This window comes from Macaca mulatta, chromosome 20 (genome assembly GCF_049350105.2).
Source record: "Macaca mulatta isolate MMU2019108-1 chromosome 20, T2T-MMU8v2.0, whole genome shotgun sequence".
In the NCBI taxonomy this organism is placed as follows: domain Eukaryota; kingdom Metazoa; phylum Chordata; class Mammalia; order Primates; family Cercopithecidae; genus Macaca; species Macaca mulatta.
Window position 1 is genome coordinate 4,380,216 of NC_133425.1, and position 18,406 is coordinate 4,398,621.

An 18,406-nucleotide genomic window follows, 5' to 3' on the forward strand; every position below is an offset into this window, starting at 1 on the left:
GCTGTGGACAGGACTGATTCCAGTTGGTAATTTTTTTACCTCTGGGGGCCTGGTGTTGTGTGCATGCGTGTGGTGGGTGGCCAGGACGGTACAAGGACTTCTTGGTGGTGGTGGCTGGCTCCAAAGGGAGACACTCGGGTGTAACGAGATCAGATAAGCACGTAGGCCAGGAGCTAAGAATAGGATTGAGCACAGGTTCCTGGCTCAGATACGGGCACATCAGTGCCAGCAAAGAAGTCACCGGCAGAAGCCAGAGAATGGAGCCTGAGCTGGGAGAGCGGGGCCAGGACCCAGGGTTCCAGGGAAGGGGCAGAGTCCAGCTGAGCTCATAAGCAGAGCTGATAGCAGTCATTAGGAGAGAGGGCAAGGGTTAGGACCCAGGGCACTGAAAGCCCAGGGCCAGGAGGCGAGCTTCGTGCTTGGTGCTTGGAGGAAGCCCCGCCTGGCCCTATGGCCTTTCTGGTGGCTGGGACCCTGCGGGTGGCCACGCAGATGGCAGACACTCGAGACAGCCTGGGGAGAAAGGTAGCAGGCGGCACCACCTGGCCCAGCTGCTCCTGCCTCCCAGCTGAGCCCCAGCCCAGCCCAGCCTAGCTCTGGCCTTACCTCCCCAGGGGAAGTACGATGTCCGGGGTCCAAAGGCAGCCCTGATGCTCATCAGCCCTGGGGTGGTGGCCGCTGCAGTCACTGCCCTGGAGGATGTGTTCCAGGCCCTGGGCTTTGAGAGCTGGGAGAGGAGGCAGGTCCCAGTCCAGGTGAGCCTCTGCCTCTTACCTCTACCCTCAGGCCCAGCACCGAGCCCTTCCCCACTGTCCCCTGACCCAGGTTCTCCTCCCGACCCCAAACCTCCCCAGACTCAAGCCAGTCTCACTTTTGCCCCTAGGGCTTCCTCGAGAAGCTGGCTTGGTTCCGGGAGCGGCTGGATGCCCACAGGCACCCTGTGGGGTGTGCCTTAGTGGCCTTGGTGGCCCCCAGAGGGCAGCTGAAGCAGCCACAGCAGTTGGTCCGGGAGCTGAGTGGCTGCGGGGCCCTGAGGGGCTGCCCCAAAGTCTTCCTGCTGCTCTCGAGTGGCCCTGGGTGTGAGTGAGCTGGCTCAGGATCCAGGGGCTGGGCAGGAACCCAGGAGCAGAGCCTCGGGCCTCACTCCAGGCCAACGCGCTGCTTCTCCACTCAGCTGCCCTGGAGTCCGGAGCCTTCCTTGCTGGCCTGAGAGAGCTCTGTGGCCGCTTTCCTCACTGGTCCCTGGTGCAGCTGCTGACGGAGGTGGGGACGCTGGAGGGGGAGGCCCAGGGAAGTGGGGCTGCTTCTGCTGTCTCTGCTGGTTCTGCTGTGTCCCCCTGAGTCAGTTACAGTTAGATTCATTCACGTGTATCCTCCCTCCAATTCATTCTACAAACCTTTATTGTCTACAGAAGTGGTATCAGCCCCCCACCCCCAACTCGGGACCCCCGACAACCCACTCAGGATGCCCCGACACTCCAGACTCCTCCCAACTCCATGCCTTGGCCCAAGCGGTTCCCTCTGCCTGCCATGCCCTCCTGTTGTCCCAGGAGCCCTGCACAGTCCTCTACAGGCTGCCAGCGATGCCCTTCCTTGCATCCATGCATGCACTTCAGACTGCCCCTTTCCACACCAGGCAGTGATTATCCGCCCTGTTAGATCACAGGACCCTGGAGGCTGGGACTAGGAATGATTCAAGTCTGGTCTCCAGGGCTGAAGGTCTCACTATGCAGTTGGGTGGCCCCTGGGCAGCCCTGGAGGTGAGGGGGCCCCAGCTGTCCTCCACAGATTGCCCAGCAGGGTAGTGCCCACCCCGTGAGCCTTCCCAGCAGGCCCTGCCCTACTCTAGGGAACATCCCCACCTCTATGCGCACTGATCCCAGGGCAGGGGTCAATGGTGTGGCCACTGTCCATTCGAGACCATCCACGCCCAGCTAAGTCCAGAACCTTGAGCCTGAACTGGAGCCTGGGTCTCATCCTGCCTGTCTGTCCTTTGCCGGCCTCCTCCTCTCTGCATTCTAGCAGGTGACCCTGAAGAGACTATAGAAGCCACAAGCCTGGCTGAGTCTTTTCTCGGCCCCATCCTCAGCTCTTCCGCAAGGTGACTGAAGAGTCCACAGGGGGCACCTGCTGCCCTGTCCTTCGGAGCTCCTTGCGGGGGGCACTGTGCCTGGGGGGCGTGGAGCCCTGGAGGCCTGAGGTGAGGGGGACAGGGCAGGGGTCCAATCACATGGCCACAGTTTCCAGTGGGAAGAAGCTTAGGGAGACCCAGGCCGGGGAGGCCAGGAGCTGGAGTCCTCTCAGGCCACTTTAGATGCGTCTTAACCCTCTCTGCAGCTGGCCCCTGGTCCCAACACACAGTATGACCTGTCCAAGACCAGGGCTGCCCTCCTCCTGGCTGTGATCCAAGGCCGGCCTGGGGCCCAGCATGACGTGGAGGCGCTGGGGGGCCTATGCCGGGCCCTGGGCTTTGAGACCACCGTGAGAACGGACCCTACAGCCCAGGTGAGGGGAAACCGAGAACTTATGCTGGTGCTCTGAAGGAAGACCCCTCCCTAGGAACCTGGGGCCTCTCTCCTGGGCCTCTCTCCATCACTGGCAGGAAGTGCACCACACGTCTAGCCTCTGTCCTCCTACTGCCTGCGTCGGGCCTGTCACTTCCCTGCCTCTAGAAGCCTGGTCTCCAGGGTCTCCAAGGCCTCCCTCATTGGCTGGTTCTCGGGCCCCCCCCACCCCCCCCAGCTTAAAGCTTTAGCTGCAAGTCTTGGTTTCCCTCTTGGCTCCCAGCAGCCCACTCCGCTCTCCTCACACCTCTCAACTTCTTGGTGCAGCTTCCCCACCAGGGCAGGAGGAGAACTGGCTCCAGGAAGCTGGGTCTCTATGTCAGCTCTAAAGAGGCCATGCCAAGGCCTTGCAGGAGGGAGTTAGAAAAGGGCTTCTGGTTGGGCGCAGTGGCTCATACCTGTAATCCCAACACTTTGGGAGGCCGAGGCGGGTGGATCACTTGAGGTTAGGAGTTTGAGACCAGCCTGACCACCATGGTGAAACCTTGTCTCTACTATAAAGACAAAATTAGTAGGGCGTGGTGCTGCACGCCTGTAGTCCCAGCTACTCAGGAGGCTGAGGCAGGAGAATCGGGTGAACCCGGGAGGCGGATATAGCAGTGAGCCGAGATCGCCCCACTGCACTCCAGCCTGGGTGACAGAGCAAGACTCCATCTCAAAAAGAAAAAAAAGAGGGCTTCCTCCCTGGGTCTGTGAGTTGCAGGTGGTGGGAGGCCAGGTGGGTAGGATCTGGGAAACCTTCTCAGCCTGGCAGAGCGCAGCCAGGGGCTGGGGAGGTGGTGGCTTTGGCCCAGGCCTCAACATTGTTCCCACCCAGGCTTTCCAGGAGGAGCTGGCCCAGTTCCAGAAGCAACTGGACACCTGCAGGGGCCCTGTGAGCTGTGTCCTTGTGGCCCTGATGGCCCATGGGGGACCACAGGGTCAGCTGCTGGGGGCTGACAGACAAGAAGTACAGCCCGAGGCACTGATGCAGGAGCTGAGCCGCTGCCGGGTGCTGTGGGGCCGCCCCAAGGTCTTCCTGCTGCAGGCCTGCCGTGGGGGTGAGTGGCCCGGCCTCCTGCCCTCACTTCTCGGCCAGCCTTAGTCCCCAGGACTCACTGTCTACCTCCTCCAGTAAGCCTGGGTACCCGCCCTTCCCTGTCCCCTCTCCTATCCTCTCCTAGAGGTCAAGTCCATGACCTTGAACCCTTAACTCTCAACACTTGTCATTCAGAGCTCTGAATGTCTCCAGTCTGGCAAGCCTGCCCTGGAGCTCTGGAGCTGGGTTCTCACCTTGACCTCACGTTCACACAAGACCCCTGAGCACCCCCAGGTATCCCCGGAGTGAGACTATCTGCCTCTCCCCACCCTCTTCAGGAAACAGGGATGCTGGTGTGGGGCCCACAGCTCTCCCCTGGTACTGGAGCTGGCTGCGGGCACCTCCATCTGTTCCCTCCCATGCAGATGTCCTACAGATCTACGCTGAGGCCCAAGGTGGGTTCTGCCTTCCTTCCAGGGCCTGGGTTTGGGCAGGGCTGGTGGTGGGGACTGTCCAGAGAGCATCTCCAGGGCTCTAAGCTGGGGTATGGCTGCCACCTGCATCCTCTGTTTGCCAAGACAATGGGAAGAAAAAAATCTTCCTTAACTGCAAGGGCCTTTGGGAAATGGGAACTTCTTCCCCTGTTGGAGCCTGAAAAGAACGCTGGAGTCGGCAAGCTCAAATAGCTTTTCTGAGGTCACAGTTGGTAAGTGGCTGGGCCAAGCTTTGAACTTCCGTTTGTCTTTCCTGCCCTGCGCTCTTTCCACCTCCCTGGGCTGCCCTTAAGCCACAGATTGGGAGCTCCTGGAGCTGATGGAGTTCCACAATGTTGATCACTGGAATTGATTCCTCTTGCAGGCAGCTCCTGCAGGGGCGCCCCTCCAGGGAGGTCTGACCAAGCAGACATCCTGACGGTCTACTCAGCCGCGGAGGGTAAGGAGATGGGTCATCGGGAAGCCCGTGGTTACACAGGGCCCAACTTCCTGGCCTACGATCTAGAGTAGCCTTAGGGGCAGCTAGGGCTTAGGGTTGGGGCACAGAGATGCCAGCCCAGCTGTGGTCCAGCCATGTTCCCTACATGGGTTACGATGTGTAGTAACAGCAGTGATGGTGAGTGCTGTGAGGTGCCGCTGTGCCAACCACTGTGTGTGCAGGTTTCCTCTAGGCTGTGAATTCCACGAGGCTGGGGAGATCTGCCTGCCCGGAGGCACTGGTCAGTGTCTGGCACATAGTAGGTGCACAGTAAATGTGTGCTCAGTAGTCAATCTCTCCATAGGCTCACCTCTGCAAATATCTAGCAACAACTTGTTCCAGATGCAAGAAGTCCCTGCTCCCTGCCCTGTTCTCTTGCCTGATTCCTGGGTCCTGCCTGCTTGTACCCCACCTTCCACCAACAGTAGGACCCCTGGAATTGGAAGGCAGAGGGTTGGGGCCCTGGTCTGATGCTCTGGCCCTGGTCCCCTGACCTAGGCTATGTGGCCTATCGCGATGACAAGGGCTCAGATTTTATCCAGACACTGGTGGAGGTCCTCAGAGCCAACCCCGGGAGAGACCTGCTGGAGCTGCTGACTGAGGTGTGTTGGGGGGGTTCCGGGGTGACAAGGGGCAAGGAGCTGGATTTGCCCTTCTCCCCAGCCCTTCTATTCTGATCACCTCCTATGAACTCCACTGGCAAAGGAGGGATCCTCTGCCCTCAATACTACAAGATAACCAAACACAGGATGCCCGACGCTGCACAGATGCCATCCATAGCAGTTCTCACTCACACGTACTGCAGTTGGGTGGGGAGGAGGACGCTGCACGCCATGCGGGGCCACCTGGGCTTGTGCTCAGAGCAGGGTGAACCTGCAGGGCCAGGGGGAAGCTGGCTTTGTAGTGACAAGAGAATGAGATGCCCCCTGGTTCTCACAGGCAGATGTGGTTGGTTGGTTTGAGTATTTCCAAGGCCTGTCAGGGGGCTGAAGTCCATTAGGCTGAGGACCAGGTGGGGTGCAGCTGGTCTGCTGAGAGAGGACCTACGGGGTGGGAGCCTGTCCTGCTGGGTGGGGACATGTCCGGCCAGAGCAGAAGAATTCACCCTTAGTCCTCTGGAGCTCTGTGAGCCTCAGAGATGTCCCTCCCGGCAGCCCTTGAAATTTTAGGCCTTGCAATGCACCAGGCCAGCAGCTCTCCCTTGGGGCAGGGTGAGCCCCGGAGGGCTGTAACCCCAGGCACAGGCTGGGTGTGGTCCTCAGGTCAACAGGCGGATGTGTGAGCAGGACGTGCTGGGCCCCGACTGCGATGAACTCCGCAAGGCCTGCCTGGAGATCCGCAGCTCGCTCCGGCGCCGGCTCTGCCTCCAGCCCTGAGGGCGCCGCGGCCACCCGGGGGCTGCTGAGACAGTGGCAGAACTCCAGCGCCATTCTTGCCTCCATCCACCCCCCAACCCCCGGTTTCCACATCCGAGAGCGAAGCGTGGCAGCGTGGGGGTGGCCGTGCAATAAATATCTGCTGCGAACAGTGCCTGTTCTCAAAGACGTGTGAAATAAGTGAGATAATGTGTGTAAAGCACCTGGCACTGCATATGGACGCAATAGTGTCCATGGGAACTGAGCTGGGGCCTGTGCCCAGGTTCCGGGACTCGGGAACCCAACATGGGCTGGACTGGGCTGGGCTGGGTTGGCAGTTCGGTTATGGGAGCATCCAGGGGGAAGAAGGGTACCAGGAAGAGGACGCATATCCCTCTCCCAGCCATGTCTCTGTGCATGCAGGCCCCACCTCCACCCCGCGCTGGGCCATAGAAACGCAGGAGACACGGCCTCCGCTTTCCAGGCGGCCAGAATAAAGTCTGGGGCCAAAAGCCTTTGAAACACACCTTTGCAGGTTCACCGGTGATGGAGCAAGCACAGGGGCTGCGAAAGCAGCTTGCAGCCCCTGACCCAAAGCGGCGGGAGGCACATGGAGGAAAGAGCTCCCAAACGGCGTCTCGGAGGGGCCTGCGGCGGGGAGGGTGGGGTCGGGCGGGCTCGCCAGGGCTCGAACTCACAGCTCTGGGCCCACGGCGGCAGTTTCCGCCCAGCAGCCTCAGAAGTTGGGCGCGGTGGCCGAGCTCGCAGACTAGCCCACCGCGAGGCCCGGAAGGACGGGCCTCCCCCTCGCTCTAAGCATGCGTATTAAAGTCACAGCATAGGCTCTAGAAAGCTTTATGAGAAAAGCTGCGGCAGTTGTAGTGGCAGGGCCGCGTGGCCTAATGGATAAGGCGTCTGATTCCGGATCAGAAGATTGAGGGTTCGAGTCCCTTCGTGGTCGTTGCGAGGTTAATGTTTTCTTCTCCTGTCACTGCACCGTGGGCGGCAAGTACATTGCACCCCCGAACTGAGTGAGCCGGTCAGTCGCCCCGGACCGCCCAAGGAACACTCGGACCTCGCCCTGCTCCTGCAGTCGCGCAACTAAGGACCTAGGGCCAGAATAGCAGAGAGGGCGACCAAGAGAGCTCCGGCAGGGCCCTGGGGAACTGCGGAGCTTGAAGCCAGAGAACGCGAGTCCTGGGAGCTGGATTGACTTCACAAACTAAAGTTCAAGTGATGGAAACCGTGACAGACGCGGGGCTGGGATTGCTTGCGGTGAGGAGTTGCCCCATGGGGTCAAAGGACATGTGTAGTTTTCTGTTTTGTTTTGTTTTGGAAACGGAGTTTCGCTCTCGTTGCCCAGGCTGGAGTGCAATGGCGTGATCTCCGCTCACTGAAACCTTCGCCTTCCGGGTTCAAGCGATTCTCCTGCCTCAGCCTTCCGAATAGCTGGGATCACAGGCATGCGCTATCACGCCCGGCTAATTTTTGTATTTTTAGTAGAGAGGGTGGGGTTTCTTCATGTTGGCCAGGCTGGTCTCGAACTCCTCAGGTGATCCGCCCGCCTCGGTCTCCCAAAGTGCTGGGATTACAGGCTTGAGCCACCGCGCCCAGCGACATGCGTAGTTTAATTGATTATTGTAATGAAAAACTTTGTATCCTCTATCAACTGATCACGGGGTAGCAAAGTAAAAAAGAAAACAATCATAAATACCGGTGATGAACCGGGCGCGGTGGCTCAACGCCTCTAATCCCCGCTTTTTGGGAGACCGACGCGCAGATCATGAGGTCAGGAGTTCGAGACCAGCCTGACTCAAAAGATAAAACTCCGTCTCTACTAAAAATATAAAAATTAGTGGGACGTGGTGGCGCGCTCCTGCAGTCCCAGCTATTCAGGAGGCTGAGTCAGGAGAATCGCTTGAACCTGGGAGGCCGGAGGTTGCAGAGAGCCAAGATCTCGCCACTGCACTGTAGCCTGGGTGACAGGGCGAGACTCCGTCTCAAAATAGAAAATAAATAAAATAAACATTTCAATTTCAAAGAGTATCGCCAGGATTGAGTTAATATTTCACCCAGAAAAAAAAATGTTTACCAGCGGAACCCAAGTTTAGTCCGAGTGCCGAGCAGCGCCGCGTTGGGGTATCCTTCCACCGGGTGAAGGCTGCGGAGAGTCGCAGCTGCAGGTATGTCCTCCGGTCGGCAGACGCTAGTGACCTGGGATCGTGCAGGGTGTCGCTTTCTCCTTTAACTTATTTTGAGTTTTCAGTGGTTTACGAAGGTATTTGTTTTTGGTAGAGACGGGGCGTTCACTGTGTTGCCCAGGCTGGTCTCGAACTCCTGGACTGAAGCGTTTACTAGGTATTAAGGGAAAAGAACTTCATTAAAATATAGATTTTTTGAAAAGGAAAATAACACACATGTTGGGGCAGGAAAGTAAACACCCAACGTTGCGATCCTGAGATTAACACCGAGCCAGCTGGGGATGTAGAGGGCAAACTTTGGAGGGTCATTATTAAGAGGCTTCCGACCACTGGGCGGCACCGTTGGTGTAATGGATAATGCAGGGGAGGAGGACGGAGACCGACACTTCCGCAAGCGGCGGGCTCGGGATGAGGAGCGGGTTGCTGAGCAGGCATCGCGTGCCCCTTCCCATACACTCCATCCATCTCAAATGCATCTTTCACTACTAATTACCCCTAGACTTGGGTTTTCTTCTGAATGGAGAGTAGGGCTCGTGAGGGAGTTGATCCAGGCACCTCTCGCACCCTAAGCGAAGATCATACCCCTAGACCAAAGAGCCGAGGCAAAAATCTGCTGTTCTGTGTCCTTCAGGTCTCTCTGCACGTGCGCGGTCTCTTTGGGGCACCGAGGATGCTCAGGAGCGGACGAGATCTGAACCAGAGCTTGGATTCCCGTGGAGGGGCGGGAGAAAGGCCAGGATAGGACAGGCAGGCTGTGGGGGAACCATCGCGGAGTCACTGAGAGACTGGTCTAAGACAAGCGCCACATTGCCACCGTCCGCCCCGGTGGCCTAATGGATAAGGCATTGGCCTCCTAAGCCAGGGATTGTGGGTTCGAGTCCCACCCGGGGTAAAAATGGGATGAGTTTTAGGTTCTTGAACGGGGAAAAGAACTGGAATTTCGTTATACTCCGGTGGAGTTGCGGAGTTCCGGGAGGTTTCCTAGACAAGCTGTAAATCAGAAACTCGTACCTGTTTTCAAATAAGACGAGCTATTTCAGGTTACAGGAGAAACAAGTTGGACGTTTTACAGGATTTTAAGTTCCATCCATTTAACTTGGTAGAAAGAAGTGATTGTTTCTTTTTCCAGGTTTGTTAATTCTATAATGGTTACATATATTTTTGAAATCCTTATTTTTTAATAAACACACAATGATTCACAGATTAAATTACAGGACAACTGGTTTGTTTTAAAAATCATAAAACTGAGGCCAGGCGCGGTGGCTCACGCTTGTAATCCCAGGCTGTAATCTCCGTTTCAAAAAAAATCATAAACTGGATGGAGGTATAGATGAAACTACTTATCCATGAGTAGATAATGGGGGACATGAGGGGACATTGCACTATTTCCTCTCTTTTAATACATGTTTGAAATAGTCCATGGTATTCTTTTTTTAAATCCATGCAATATATGACGCCATCTTCAAGGTAAAAAATTCCCGAACTACAGGACATGGTGTAAAGTAAAATCAGAAGCTGCCCCGATGGGGACCACTGCTAGAATTTTGTCATAAATATGTATAAAAACATGGTTGGTTTTTGCCTTTAAAACCCGTAATAGGGCCGGGCCCAGTGGTTCACGCCTGTAATCCCAGCACTTTGGGAGGCTGAGGCCGGCGGATCACCATCACTAACCAGCCTGACCGACATGGTGAAACCCCGTCTCTACTAAAAATAGAAAAATTAGCCGGGCGTGGTGGCACGCGCCTGTAATCCCAGCTCCTCAGGAGACTGAGGCAGGAGAATCACTTGAACCCGGGAGGTGGAGGTTGCAGTGAGCGGAGATCGCGCCATTGTACTCCAGCCTGGGTGACAGAGTGAGACTCCGTCTCAAATAAATACATAAAACCCATAATTGGGACTCTTCTGTTTTTCCAGCTCTGGCCTGGCTTCTCCCACTTCCCCACACATCCTGGACCCCATCATCCCCACCTCAATGGCGTTACCTTCCTCACCTCAATGGCATTACCTTCCACCATCATAGGCCACCTGCAGAGAATGGCCACCACAGAGCTCCTTAAGGAAGCTGAGGCTTCCGTGATGGATTTTTTCGGGAGGCCTTGTGAAAGGGAGTGTCCTGGCCTGGTGTGGTAGCTCACTCCTGTAATCCCAGCACTTTGTGAGGCCAAGGCGGGCGGATCACGAGGTCAGGAATTCGAGAGCAGCCTGGCCAATATGGTGAAAACTCATCTCTACTAAAAATATAAAAATTAGCGGAGTGTGGTGGCGCTTGCCTGTAGTCCCAGCTACTTGGGAGGCTGAGGCAGAAGAATCACTTGAACCTGGGAGGCAGAGGTTGCAGTGAGCCGAGATCATGCCACTGCACTCTAGTCTGGGCAACAGAGTGAGACTCCGGCTCAAAAAAAAAAAAAAAAAAAAAGAAAGAAAGAAAGAAAAAGAAAAAAGAAAGAAAGGGAGTCTCCTCTGGTCTTCTCAGTGGTGTGCGCATCATGCATGATAGATGCACTCCAATATTGCTTGGTGTCTTTAGGTTTCTTTCTCTACAGTTTGCCCGAGACGTTCTACCAGCCCAGTCTCATTAAACATAGGCCATCACTGAGGTCAATTTTCAGCCAACCAACCAAGAAACCTGGTAGGGCCACGGTCAGCTGCATGAGATAATATATTAACTGTAGGCTCTTTGGAATGTGCACCCAGATGGATAAATTCACCAGATACAAAATCATATCCCATCCTCCTTATGATGGCTTAAAGTAGCAAAACTTGTTTTGTATCTGTTTTGTTTTGTCATGTATGCTGTTTTCTCCAAGGTCAGCCTTTGTCGTTCAAGATTCTCAATTTTGAGTCCAATCTGATGTCACCACTTCTTCCTAATCAGTACTGTTATTTTTCACACCAAAGATTTCCTAAGGCTGTGAATTCAATTTACATTGCCATTCTGCAACATGCCTAGTTAAATGACATGTTTGATTTTTAGCAATATCAGCCTTGTGGCTTTAAGGTTATTGTATAGTTGCCATAAATTGTCCCTGGGTCTCTGAATATGACTTAGTCTAGAAGTTTAGACACCTGATCTTGTCATTTTCTTTCTGTAAGCTAACCAGTTCCTTCAGAAGACTTCTTTCCATGCCATGAACTAATGAAAGTCCATGTGGTCGCCTGTGCTGCAACAGTCAAGCACAGCAGCCACTGGTCCCCCACGGCACTTGCTTCAGTCTGTAACTCCTCATAATCAACCAAGTCACATGTTGCCTGATCATGATGCCCTTGTATACTGTGAATTACAGCATCTCATGTCCATTAGTAAGGACCTCAACACTGCATTCAAGCCAAAATTGTCCAGGTAGCAGTCAGAAAACCATCAGCTATGTTTTCTTGTTTGTTTGTTTAGTTTTTGTTTTTGTTTTTGTTTTGAGACGGGGTCTCTCTCAGTCACCCAGGCTGGAGTGCAGTGGTGTGATCACAGCTCACTGCAGCCTCGACCTCCCAGGTTCGAGTGATCCTCCCCAATCAGCCTTCTGAGTAGCTGGGACTGCAGGCACATGCTGCTCATTTTTTGTAGAGATGGGGTCTTGCTATGTTGCCCAGGCTGATCTCAAACTCCTGGGCTCAAGCAATCCTCACACCTTGGCCTCCCAAAGTGCTGTTCTTATAGGCATGAGCCACCACACCTCTCATTAGCTATTTTCACAGAATATTTAATATGACAGTTATTAGATAGGTATAAATAGTTGTTTTGGTTTTTGGAGACAGGGTCTCACTGTATTGCCCAGGCTGCAGTGGCACAATCATGGGTCACTGCACCCACAAATTCCTGGGCTTAAGTGGTGTTCCTGCCTTGACCTCCCTAAATGCTGGGATTACAGGCCTGAGCCATGGTACCTAGCCTAGAACCAGATTATAAGGGTGAGATTCTAAATTTGACTCCCCTGATAACTGGCTGGCTGGCTGGCAATGAGGACCACTTCCCTGATGGAAAGTGAGAGTCCCTGGTGTGCTGTAGTGTGCAATTATGAGAATTTTTGCCAGGGTTACACTAGGGTGAAATAGAAGGGGAATTCCTCTTAAGGCAAATATTATGCAGAGAGGGTCCCAAATGCTCTGTGTACTGAATAGAACGTGTATGTAAATGTCATATATATGTAATTTTAATTTCTTTTTTTTTTTTTTTTCTTTTTTTCTTTTTTGAGATGGAGTCTTGCTCTGTCACCCAGGCTGGAGTGCAGTACCACGATCTCGGCTCATTGCAACCTCCGCCTTCCGGGTTCACGCCATTCTCCTGCCTCAGCCTCCCTAGTAGCTGGAACTACAGGTGCCCATCACCACGCCTGGTTAATTTTTTCTATTTTTTAGTAGAGACGGGGTTTCACCGTGTTAGCCAGGCTGCTCTCGAACTCCTGACCTCGTGATCCGCCCGCCTTGGCCTCCCAAAGTGCTGGGATTACAGGTGTGAGCCACTGCGCCTGGCCAATTTCTTTTTATTATTATTATTTTGAGACAGAGTCTTACTGTGTTGTCCAGGCTGGAGTGCACAGGCGCGATCTCGGTTTACTGTAACCTCTAACTCCCGGGTTCAAGCGATTCTCCTGCCTCAGTCTCTGGAGTAGCTGGGACTATAGGCGCGCTACCACACCTGGAGAAAATTTGTATTTTTTTTAAGGGCTGGGGTCTCACCATGTTGCCTAGGCTGGTCTCAAACTCCTGGGGTCAAAGTGAGGGGATTACAGGCATGGACCACGATGCTCGGCCCATTTTTTATGAACCAGAACTAAAGGGATCCCTATATATCCTGAGGCCAGTTGGTTGGTGGAGCGTTTTGTGTTTGCTTGCCCAACAAATCCCGATTTGGGAGGTATACGGAGTCACTTCCAACCTTTTCTTACTTACTTGACTTTCTTCCAAGTTTAATCGGTCCGACAAAACCTCCCACCCAATGTGGGGCTCGAACCCACGACCAGAGATTGTGTCTCATGCTCAGGGAGGTAACAAGAAAAGCCGTTTCCCACACGTCCTTTGGAGCTCTCCAGAACTTCCCAGGTATACGGAGTCGCTTCCGATCTTTTGCACTTACTTGATTTTTTCCAGTTGCAAGACTCATCGGTCCAGCAAAACCTCTCGCCCAACGTGGGGCTCGAACCCACGACCCTGAGATTAAGAGTCTCATGCTCTACCGACTGAGCTAGCCGGGCGGTTACAAGAAAAGCTGCTTCCCACACTGCCATTGGAGCTCTCCAGAACGTCCCTATTCTATATAAAGTTGTTGGGGATGAGTCCAGGATCCGAGACACGCTACATCCTGAGCGAGCACTAGAGCCCTAAGCTCCACGCGGACCGAGGACGCCGCCAGGCCCGTGTGGTCTGCCGTCCCTCGTGGGTGTGTGTCCTGTCGGCTGACCCTCGTGGGGGTGTATCCTGTCTGTCGACCCTCGTGGGCTTGTGTCCCCTCTGCCGACCCTCGTGGGCGTGTGTCCCGTCTGCCGTCTCTCGCGGTGTGTGTCCCCTGTCTGCAGTCCCTCGTGGGTGTCTGCGGCCCCTGCAGCTCCTGGGAGCGGGAACGTCGGGAACAAGGGCTGAAGGGACGGACTCTGGAGATGGCCGGGGGGAAACTCAGCGTGACTCTCTCTTACGGTTGTGAGTGGTTCCGGGGTCAAATCACGGAGGTCTCCTCATTTTCAAACCCTCGCCCCTGTTTAGGGCGGGCAGAGTGGCCTCACCACAGGGACAAGCCCGGGAGACCCTTTCTCCCCCTCAGGCTCGCAGTAGAATGCTGGGTCCCTTGCCAGTGGAAAAGGCAAGAAAAGTTTGGAGCGTTCGTAGAGCCGCCCGTTTGGGAAGAAATGAACTCTGATCCCAGCTCCGGTCCCTGTATGGGAGGTCCCAGGGCTGCGAGGGTCGCCTGGGCAGAGCTCAGGCCAAGAAGGGGCTCGGCTGAGAACAGAAGCCAGGGGTCTGTGCCGGAGACGGGATCCCTTCCTAGGATGCCCGGGCTGGCCTGCTAGGAGGCGGCGTGGTCTCCTCCTCAGGGTTCTGCACTCGGGTTTCACATTGGTTGAAATTTCTGGGCTGGGGCTCAGCACGCGAGACCCCTGCCTCACGCGGGCCAGACAGACCACCTCCCCGCGGGCTGCATCCCCTGGTCACCGGCCCTCCTCTCGGTGCTGGGGCCGCCTGGAGCCGCTGGGAGCCGGGTGGCCCTCGAGGGAGGCGGCGCCGCAGTGCCCAGGGTGCGGGGTCCGCCTCTGTGCGCCTGAGGGCGGGGGTCGTGCAGGAGTTCCTCCTGGGGCTGGTCCCCGCCGCACTGCACCTTTTACCAGCGTCCTGGGATCGAAACCGAAACCTCCCCCTGCGCAACCGTCCCCGACGGCCTTGAGGTTGGGGTGTAGCCGGGACCCTGGAGGGGCAGGGTGGGGATGGAGTGAAGGCGGGGACTGGGAGGTGCTTGGAGGAGGAGAGTGGAACCACGGGTGTAGACCAAGGACAGACGTCAGAAAATTGTTATTGCGCTGGCTCGTTGGTCTAGGGGTATGATTCTCGCTTTGGGTGCGAGAGGTCCCGGGTTCAAATCCCGGACGAGCCCTCTTCTATTTTCCCGAACACCGTCATTTTCTCACGGAGTCCCGGCCGCAGGGAACTTGGTCTCTCCGTGGCAGCCGCAGGCGACGGGGCCCATCCGACTTCCCGCTTCCGCCCGGCTTGCAGCCCTTCGCCTTGCCCAGCTGCAGGCGGGACTTGCCTGCGCCTCCTGACCGGAGCCTTCCACCTGGGAATTCTGAGTGCGCCTGAGGCCTGGAACTGGGGCAGTAGACCCCAGATACGGGACCCTAAAAGAGGGCAAACGCCTCCCCCGCCGCGTCTGCCTCTGCAGACGTGTCCCGGGTGACCATGGAACTTGTTCTGGGCGTGTAGTTTTCGTTTGAGTGGGACGGTTCTAAGCTTAAATTTCGGACAAGCCCAGTGTTTCGAACTTCCTTTCTTTTCTTTCTTTCTTCCTTTCTCTCTTTCTCTCTCTTTCTTTCTTTCTTTCTTTCTTTCTTTCTTTCTTTCTTTCTTTCTTTCTTTCTTTTTCTTTCTTTCTTTCTCTCTCTCTCTTTCTCTCTTTCTTTCTTTCTCTCTTCTTCTTCTTCTTCTTCCTCCTTCCTCTTCTTCCTCTTCTTCCTCCTCTTCCTCCTCTTCCTCCTCTTCCTCTTCCTCTTCCTCTTCCTCTTCTTCCCCTTCCCCTTCCCCTTCCCCTTCCCCTTCCTCTCCTTCTCCTTCTCCTTCTCCTTCTCCTTCTCCTTCTCCTTCTTCTTCTTCTTCTTCTTTCTTCTTCTTCTTCTTCTTCTTTTTTTTGACAGCGTCTCCTTCTGTTGCCCAGGCTGGAGTGCTGGAGTGCAGTGGTGCCATCTCGGCTCACTGCAATCTCAACCTCCCAAACTCAAGGGATCCTCCCACTTCCACCTCTGGAGTAGCTGGGACCAGGCTAATTGTGTGTGTGTGTGTGTATGTATAAGTGTATATATATGCACACACACATATATATGTGTGTATATATACGTGTATATACGTGTGTATATATATGTGTGTGTATGTGTGTGTATATATATATAAAACCGAGGTCTCGCTGTGTTCTGGAGGCTGGTCTCCAGCTTACACTCAAGCAATCTTCCTGCGTCAGCCTCCCATCACAAAGTGCTGCAATTGCAGGCCAGAACCACCATGCTCAGCTGCCTCCTTTTCCTTCCAGGTCCTGAGGTCGCAGCGGCGCGTCCCTCCGGCACATGGCGGGGAAGAGGTGCGGTTCCGGGAGCCTGCGACGCCTCTGGGGAGTCCAAGTCCGGCTCCTAGCCCTTTGTCTGAGGACGGAGGAGGACCTGGGGGGCTTCCCCTAGCTGATGGTCTCAGTTCTCCAGAGGTGGCGGGGAGAGCGAGAAGCCCCAAAACGCGAGCTGCGTTTCCTATTTGGAGTCGCAGGATGTGGCAATGTTGAAGCTCGCCGTGCCCCTCCTTCCCATAGGAACTAGAATCCCGTCCGGGACAAGCATCGGGAAAGGGGGACAGTTTGTGACCGAGGAAACTAGGACTGATCCAGAACAGCGAAGGCGGAGCCGCGTTGGGCTCATGAAGGGCGACAAAGGCCCCGACCCCTCTTCCGCATGAGTAGTTGGTCCGGGGTATGGTTCTCGCTTAGGGACCACAGGGACAAGCCTCGGAGACCCAAGAGGTCCTGGGTTCAAATCCCGGAAGAGCCCACACTTTAAGAACCCACCACCTTGGGAGGCCGAGGCGGGCGGATCACGAGGTCAGGAGATCGAGGCCATCCTGGCTAACACGGTGAAACCCCATCTCTACTAAAAATACAAAAACTTAGCCAGGCGTGGTGGTAGGCGCCTTTGACCCAGCTACTGGCGAGGCTGAGGCAGGAGAATGGCGTGAACCCAGTAGGCGGAGCTTGCAATGACCAGAAATCGCGCCACTGTACTCCAGCCTGGGCGACTGAGTGAGACTAAAGTATCAAAAAACATAAAATAAAATAAAAAATAAAAAATCAGTGTTTGTGTCTGTGGCATTGTCCTTTGGGCATATGCGTCGTGGGACACAGGCTGTTTAACCAGAGAATTTTTTCTGGGGCATTCAGGGCGGATCTGTCCTGAGGGACTCCCCCGAGTGACCGGAGTAGTGGTTCCATGAGTGAGGATGATGAGTGAGGCTTGCCTGCTGGAACTCCCAGACAAAACCTACTCCCGCGAGGGAGAGTGTCCCGCAGAAGTCGAGCTTTTTACGACTGCGGACGTGCTCTCCTGCAGAGGCAAGACTAATAGCAGTGGCTCACTTCATTGACTAAACTAAGGAAAACTGTGGGTGGCTTTGTCTGGTAGCTGGGTTCAAATCCCCGATAGGACTGATTCTAAAGTCGCCTTGCTCAGAGAGAAATGAAGCGGGGCCGGGATCCAGTGTAGAGAGAGCTTTGGCTGGCTAGCGGCCTACACGGCCGGGCTGCACAGGTGGCAGGGGCGTGGTTGTGAAATAATCAAAATGATCAGGCACTTCAGGTCCTCGGGAGAGCGGGCGCAGAGGTGGCCACCCCTGGGGTTCCCCTACTGGCACCATGATGGTCAGGACCTCCGGGATCCCATGCCAACCTCCCTCAGCCCCTGTGGTGCGCACGGGGGAAATGTGGTTGGAAATCGCGGCGGCCGGGCGCGGTGGCTCACACCTGTAATCCCAGGCCTTTGGGAGGCCGAAGTGGAAGAATAGCTTGAGCCCATGGAGTTCAAGACCAGCCTGGACAACATAGTGAAACCCCACCTCTACAAAACAATTTTAAAAGTTAGCAGGGCGTGGTGGTGCGTGCCTGTGATCCCAGCTACTCCTGTGTCTGAGGCAGGAGGATCGCTTGAGCCTGTCTCAAAAGACAAACAAACGGGGAGGCGCGAAGGCTCACACCTGTAATCCTAGCACTTTGGGAGGCCGAGGCGGCTGGATCACTTGAGGTCAGGAGTTCGAGACCAGCCTGGCCGGATGGTGAAACCCCATCACTACTAAAAATACAAAAATTAGCCGGGCGCGGTGGCTGGCGCCTGTAATCCCAGCCGCTGGGGAGGCTGAAGCAGGAGAATCGCTTGAACCCGGGAGGTGGAGATTGCAGGGAGCCGAGATCATGCCCCTGGGCCACAGGGCAAGACTCTGTCTCAAAAACAAACAAACAAACACACAAACAAAAAACAAACATACATGGGAATGGGAGAGGCTGTGCGCCTGTGGGCACAGAGGAGAATTTGCAATTCTGCACTTCACACCCAATTTTGCTGAGAACCTAAAACTGCTCTTAAGATGATTTTTTTTTTTAAATTATTGTTGTTGTTTGTTTGTTTTTTGCTTTTTCTGAGACGGAGTCTCACTCTGTCGCCCAGGCTGGAGCACAGTGGCGCAATCTCGGCTCACTGCAACCTCTGCCTCCCGGGTTCAAGCAATTTTCTACCTCAGCTTCCGGAGTAGGTGGAATTACAGGCGCCTGCCGCCATGCCCAGGTAATCTTTTTTTTTTTTTCTTTGTATTTTTGTATTTTTAGCAGAGACGGGATTTCACCATCTTGGCCAGGCTGATCTTGAACTCCTGATCTCGTGATCCACCTGCCTCATCCTCCCAAAGTGCTGGGATTACAGGTGTGAGCCACCGCACGCGGCCATTTTAAGACATTTTAGCCGGGCCCGGGACTACAGGTGTGAGCCACCGTATCCGGCCAGCTTTCGTTTGTAAAGCCCATATTTTTCTTCTGTTGGGTCTGCAATAACTGTGATGTTAGATCTTTTGTTAACG

At 54.9% G+C, this 18,406-nt stretch overlaps 1 protein-coding gene, 3 long non-coding RNA genes and 4 other non-coding genes across 13 annotated transcripts; 5 read left to right on the forward strand and 3 right to left on the reverse strand.

Annotated features, from left to right (window-relative positions):
• The first annotated feature begins 206 nt into the window (after window positions 1-206).
• Window positions 207-6,084, forward strand: CASP16 (caspase 16). Of its 6 annotated transcripts, XM_028841459.2 has the most exons (12): window positions 207-525; window positions 615-755; window positions 884-1,079; window positions 1,175-1,263; window positions 2,090-2,200; window positions 2,338-2,505; window positions 3,382-3,604; window positions 3,921-4,037; window positions 4,196-4,288; window positions 4,441-4,515; window positions 5,053-5,156; window positions 5,817-6,084. In XM_028841459.2, exons 1-12 carry the CDS (start codon window positions 451-453, stop codon window positions 5,928-5,930), a joined length of 1,506 nt encoding a protein of 501 aa, XP_028697292.2. In that variant the 5' UTR covers window positions 207-450; the 3' UTR covers window positions 5,931-6,084. The 6 variants fall into 6 exon arrangements, with proteins under 6 accessions (XP_028697292.2, XP_014980933.3, XP_077841485.1 ...); XM_015125447.3 differs by lacking the exon at window positions 4,196-4,288; XM_077985359.1 differs by lacking the exon at window positions 2,090-2,200 and having other exon boundaries at window positions 237-525.
• Window positions 3,767-6,709, reverse strand: LOC114674459 (uncharacterized). Its single transcript, XR_003725613.2, has 2 exons — window positions 6,437-6,709; window positions 3,767-5,952 (listed from the first exon to the last, which is right to left on the reverse strand). It is a non-coding gene; the product is annotated as an uncharacterized LOC114674459 (long non-coding RNA).
• An 88-nt stretch (window positions 6,710-6,797) lies between these two features.
• TRNAR-CCG (transfer RNA arginine (anticodon CCG)) lies at window positions 6,798-6,870 on the forward strand. The gene has a single exon. It is a non-coding gene; the product is annotated as a tRNA-Arg (tRNA).
• Window positions 6,871-7,955: 1,085 nt separating this feature from the next.
• Window positions 7,956-14,426, reverse strand: LOC144337851 (uncharacterized). Its single transcript, XR_013411450.1, has 2 exons — window positions 12,998-14,426; window positions 7,956-8,263 (listed from the first exon to the last, which is right to left on the reverse strand). It is a non-coding gene; the product is annotated as an uncharacterized LOC144337851 (long non-coding RNA).
• On the forward strand, window positions 7,956-16,637 carry LOC144337850 (uncharacterized). The gene is made up of 2 exons (XR_013411449.1): window positions 7,956-8,092; window positions 15,834-16,637. It is a non-coding gene; the product is annotated as an uncharacterized LOC144337850 (long non-coding RNA).
• Window positions 8,930-9,002, forward strand: TRNAR-CCU (transfer RNA arginine (anticodon CCU)). Its single transcript has one exon. It is a non-coding gene; the product is annotated as a tRNA-Arg (tRNA).
• TRNAK-CUU (transfer RNA lysine (anticodon CUU)) lies at window positions 13,227-13,299 on the reverse strand. Its single transcript has one exon. It is a non-coding gene; the product is annotated as a tRNA-Lys (tRNA).
• Window positions 14,616-14,687, forward strand: TRNAP-UGG (transfer RNA proline (anticodon UGG)). The gene has a single exon. It is a non-coding gene; the product is annotated as a tRNA-Pro (tRNA).
• Window positions 16,638-18,406: the final 1,769 nt, after the last annotated feature.

What these genes read in the sequence shown, in the direction of transcription:
- CASP16 (XM_028841459.2), top strand. Translation starts at nt 451, where the DNA reads ATGGCCTTTCTGGTGGCTGGGACCCTGCGGGTGGCCACGCAGATGGCA. An exon ending in TGGTGCAGCTGCTGACGGAG is followed by an intron (nt 1,264 to 2,089) that starts GTGGGGACGCTG and finishes CCCCATCCTCAG; the next exon opens with CTCTTCCGCAAGGTGACTGA. An exon ending in TGCTGGAGCTGCTGACTGAG is followed by an intron (nt 5,157 to 5,816) that starts GTGTGTTGGGGG and finishes TGTGGTCCTCAG; the next exon opens with GTCAACAGGCGGATGTGTGA.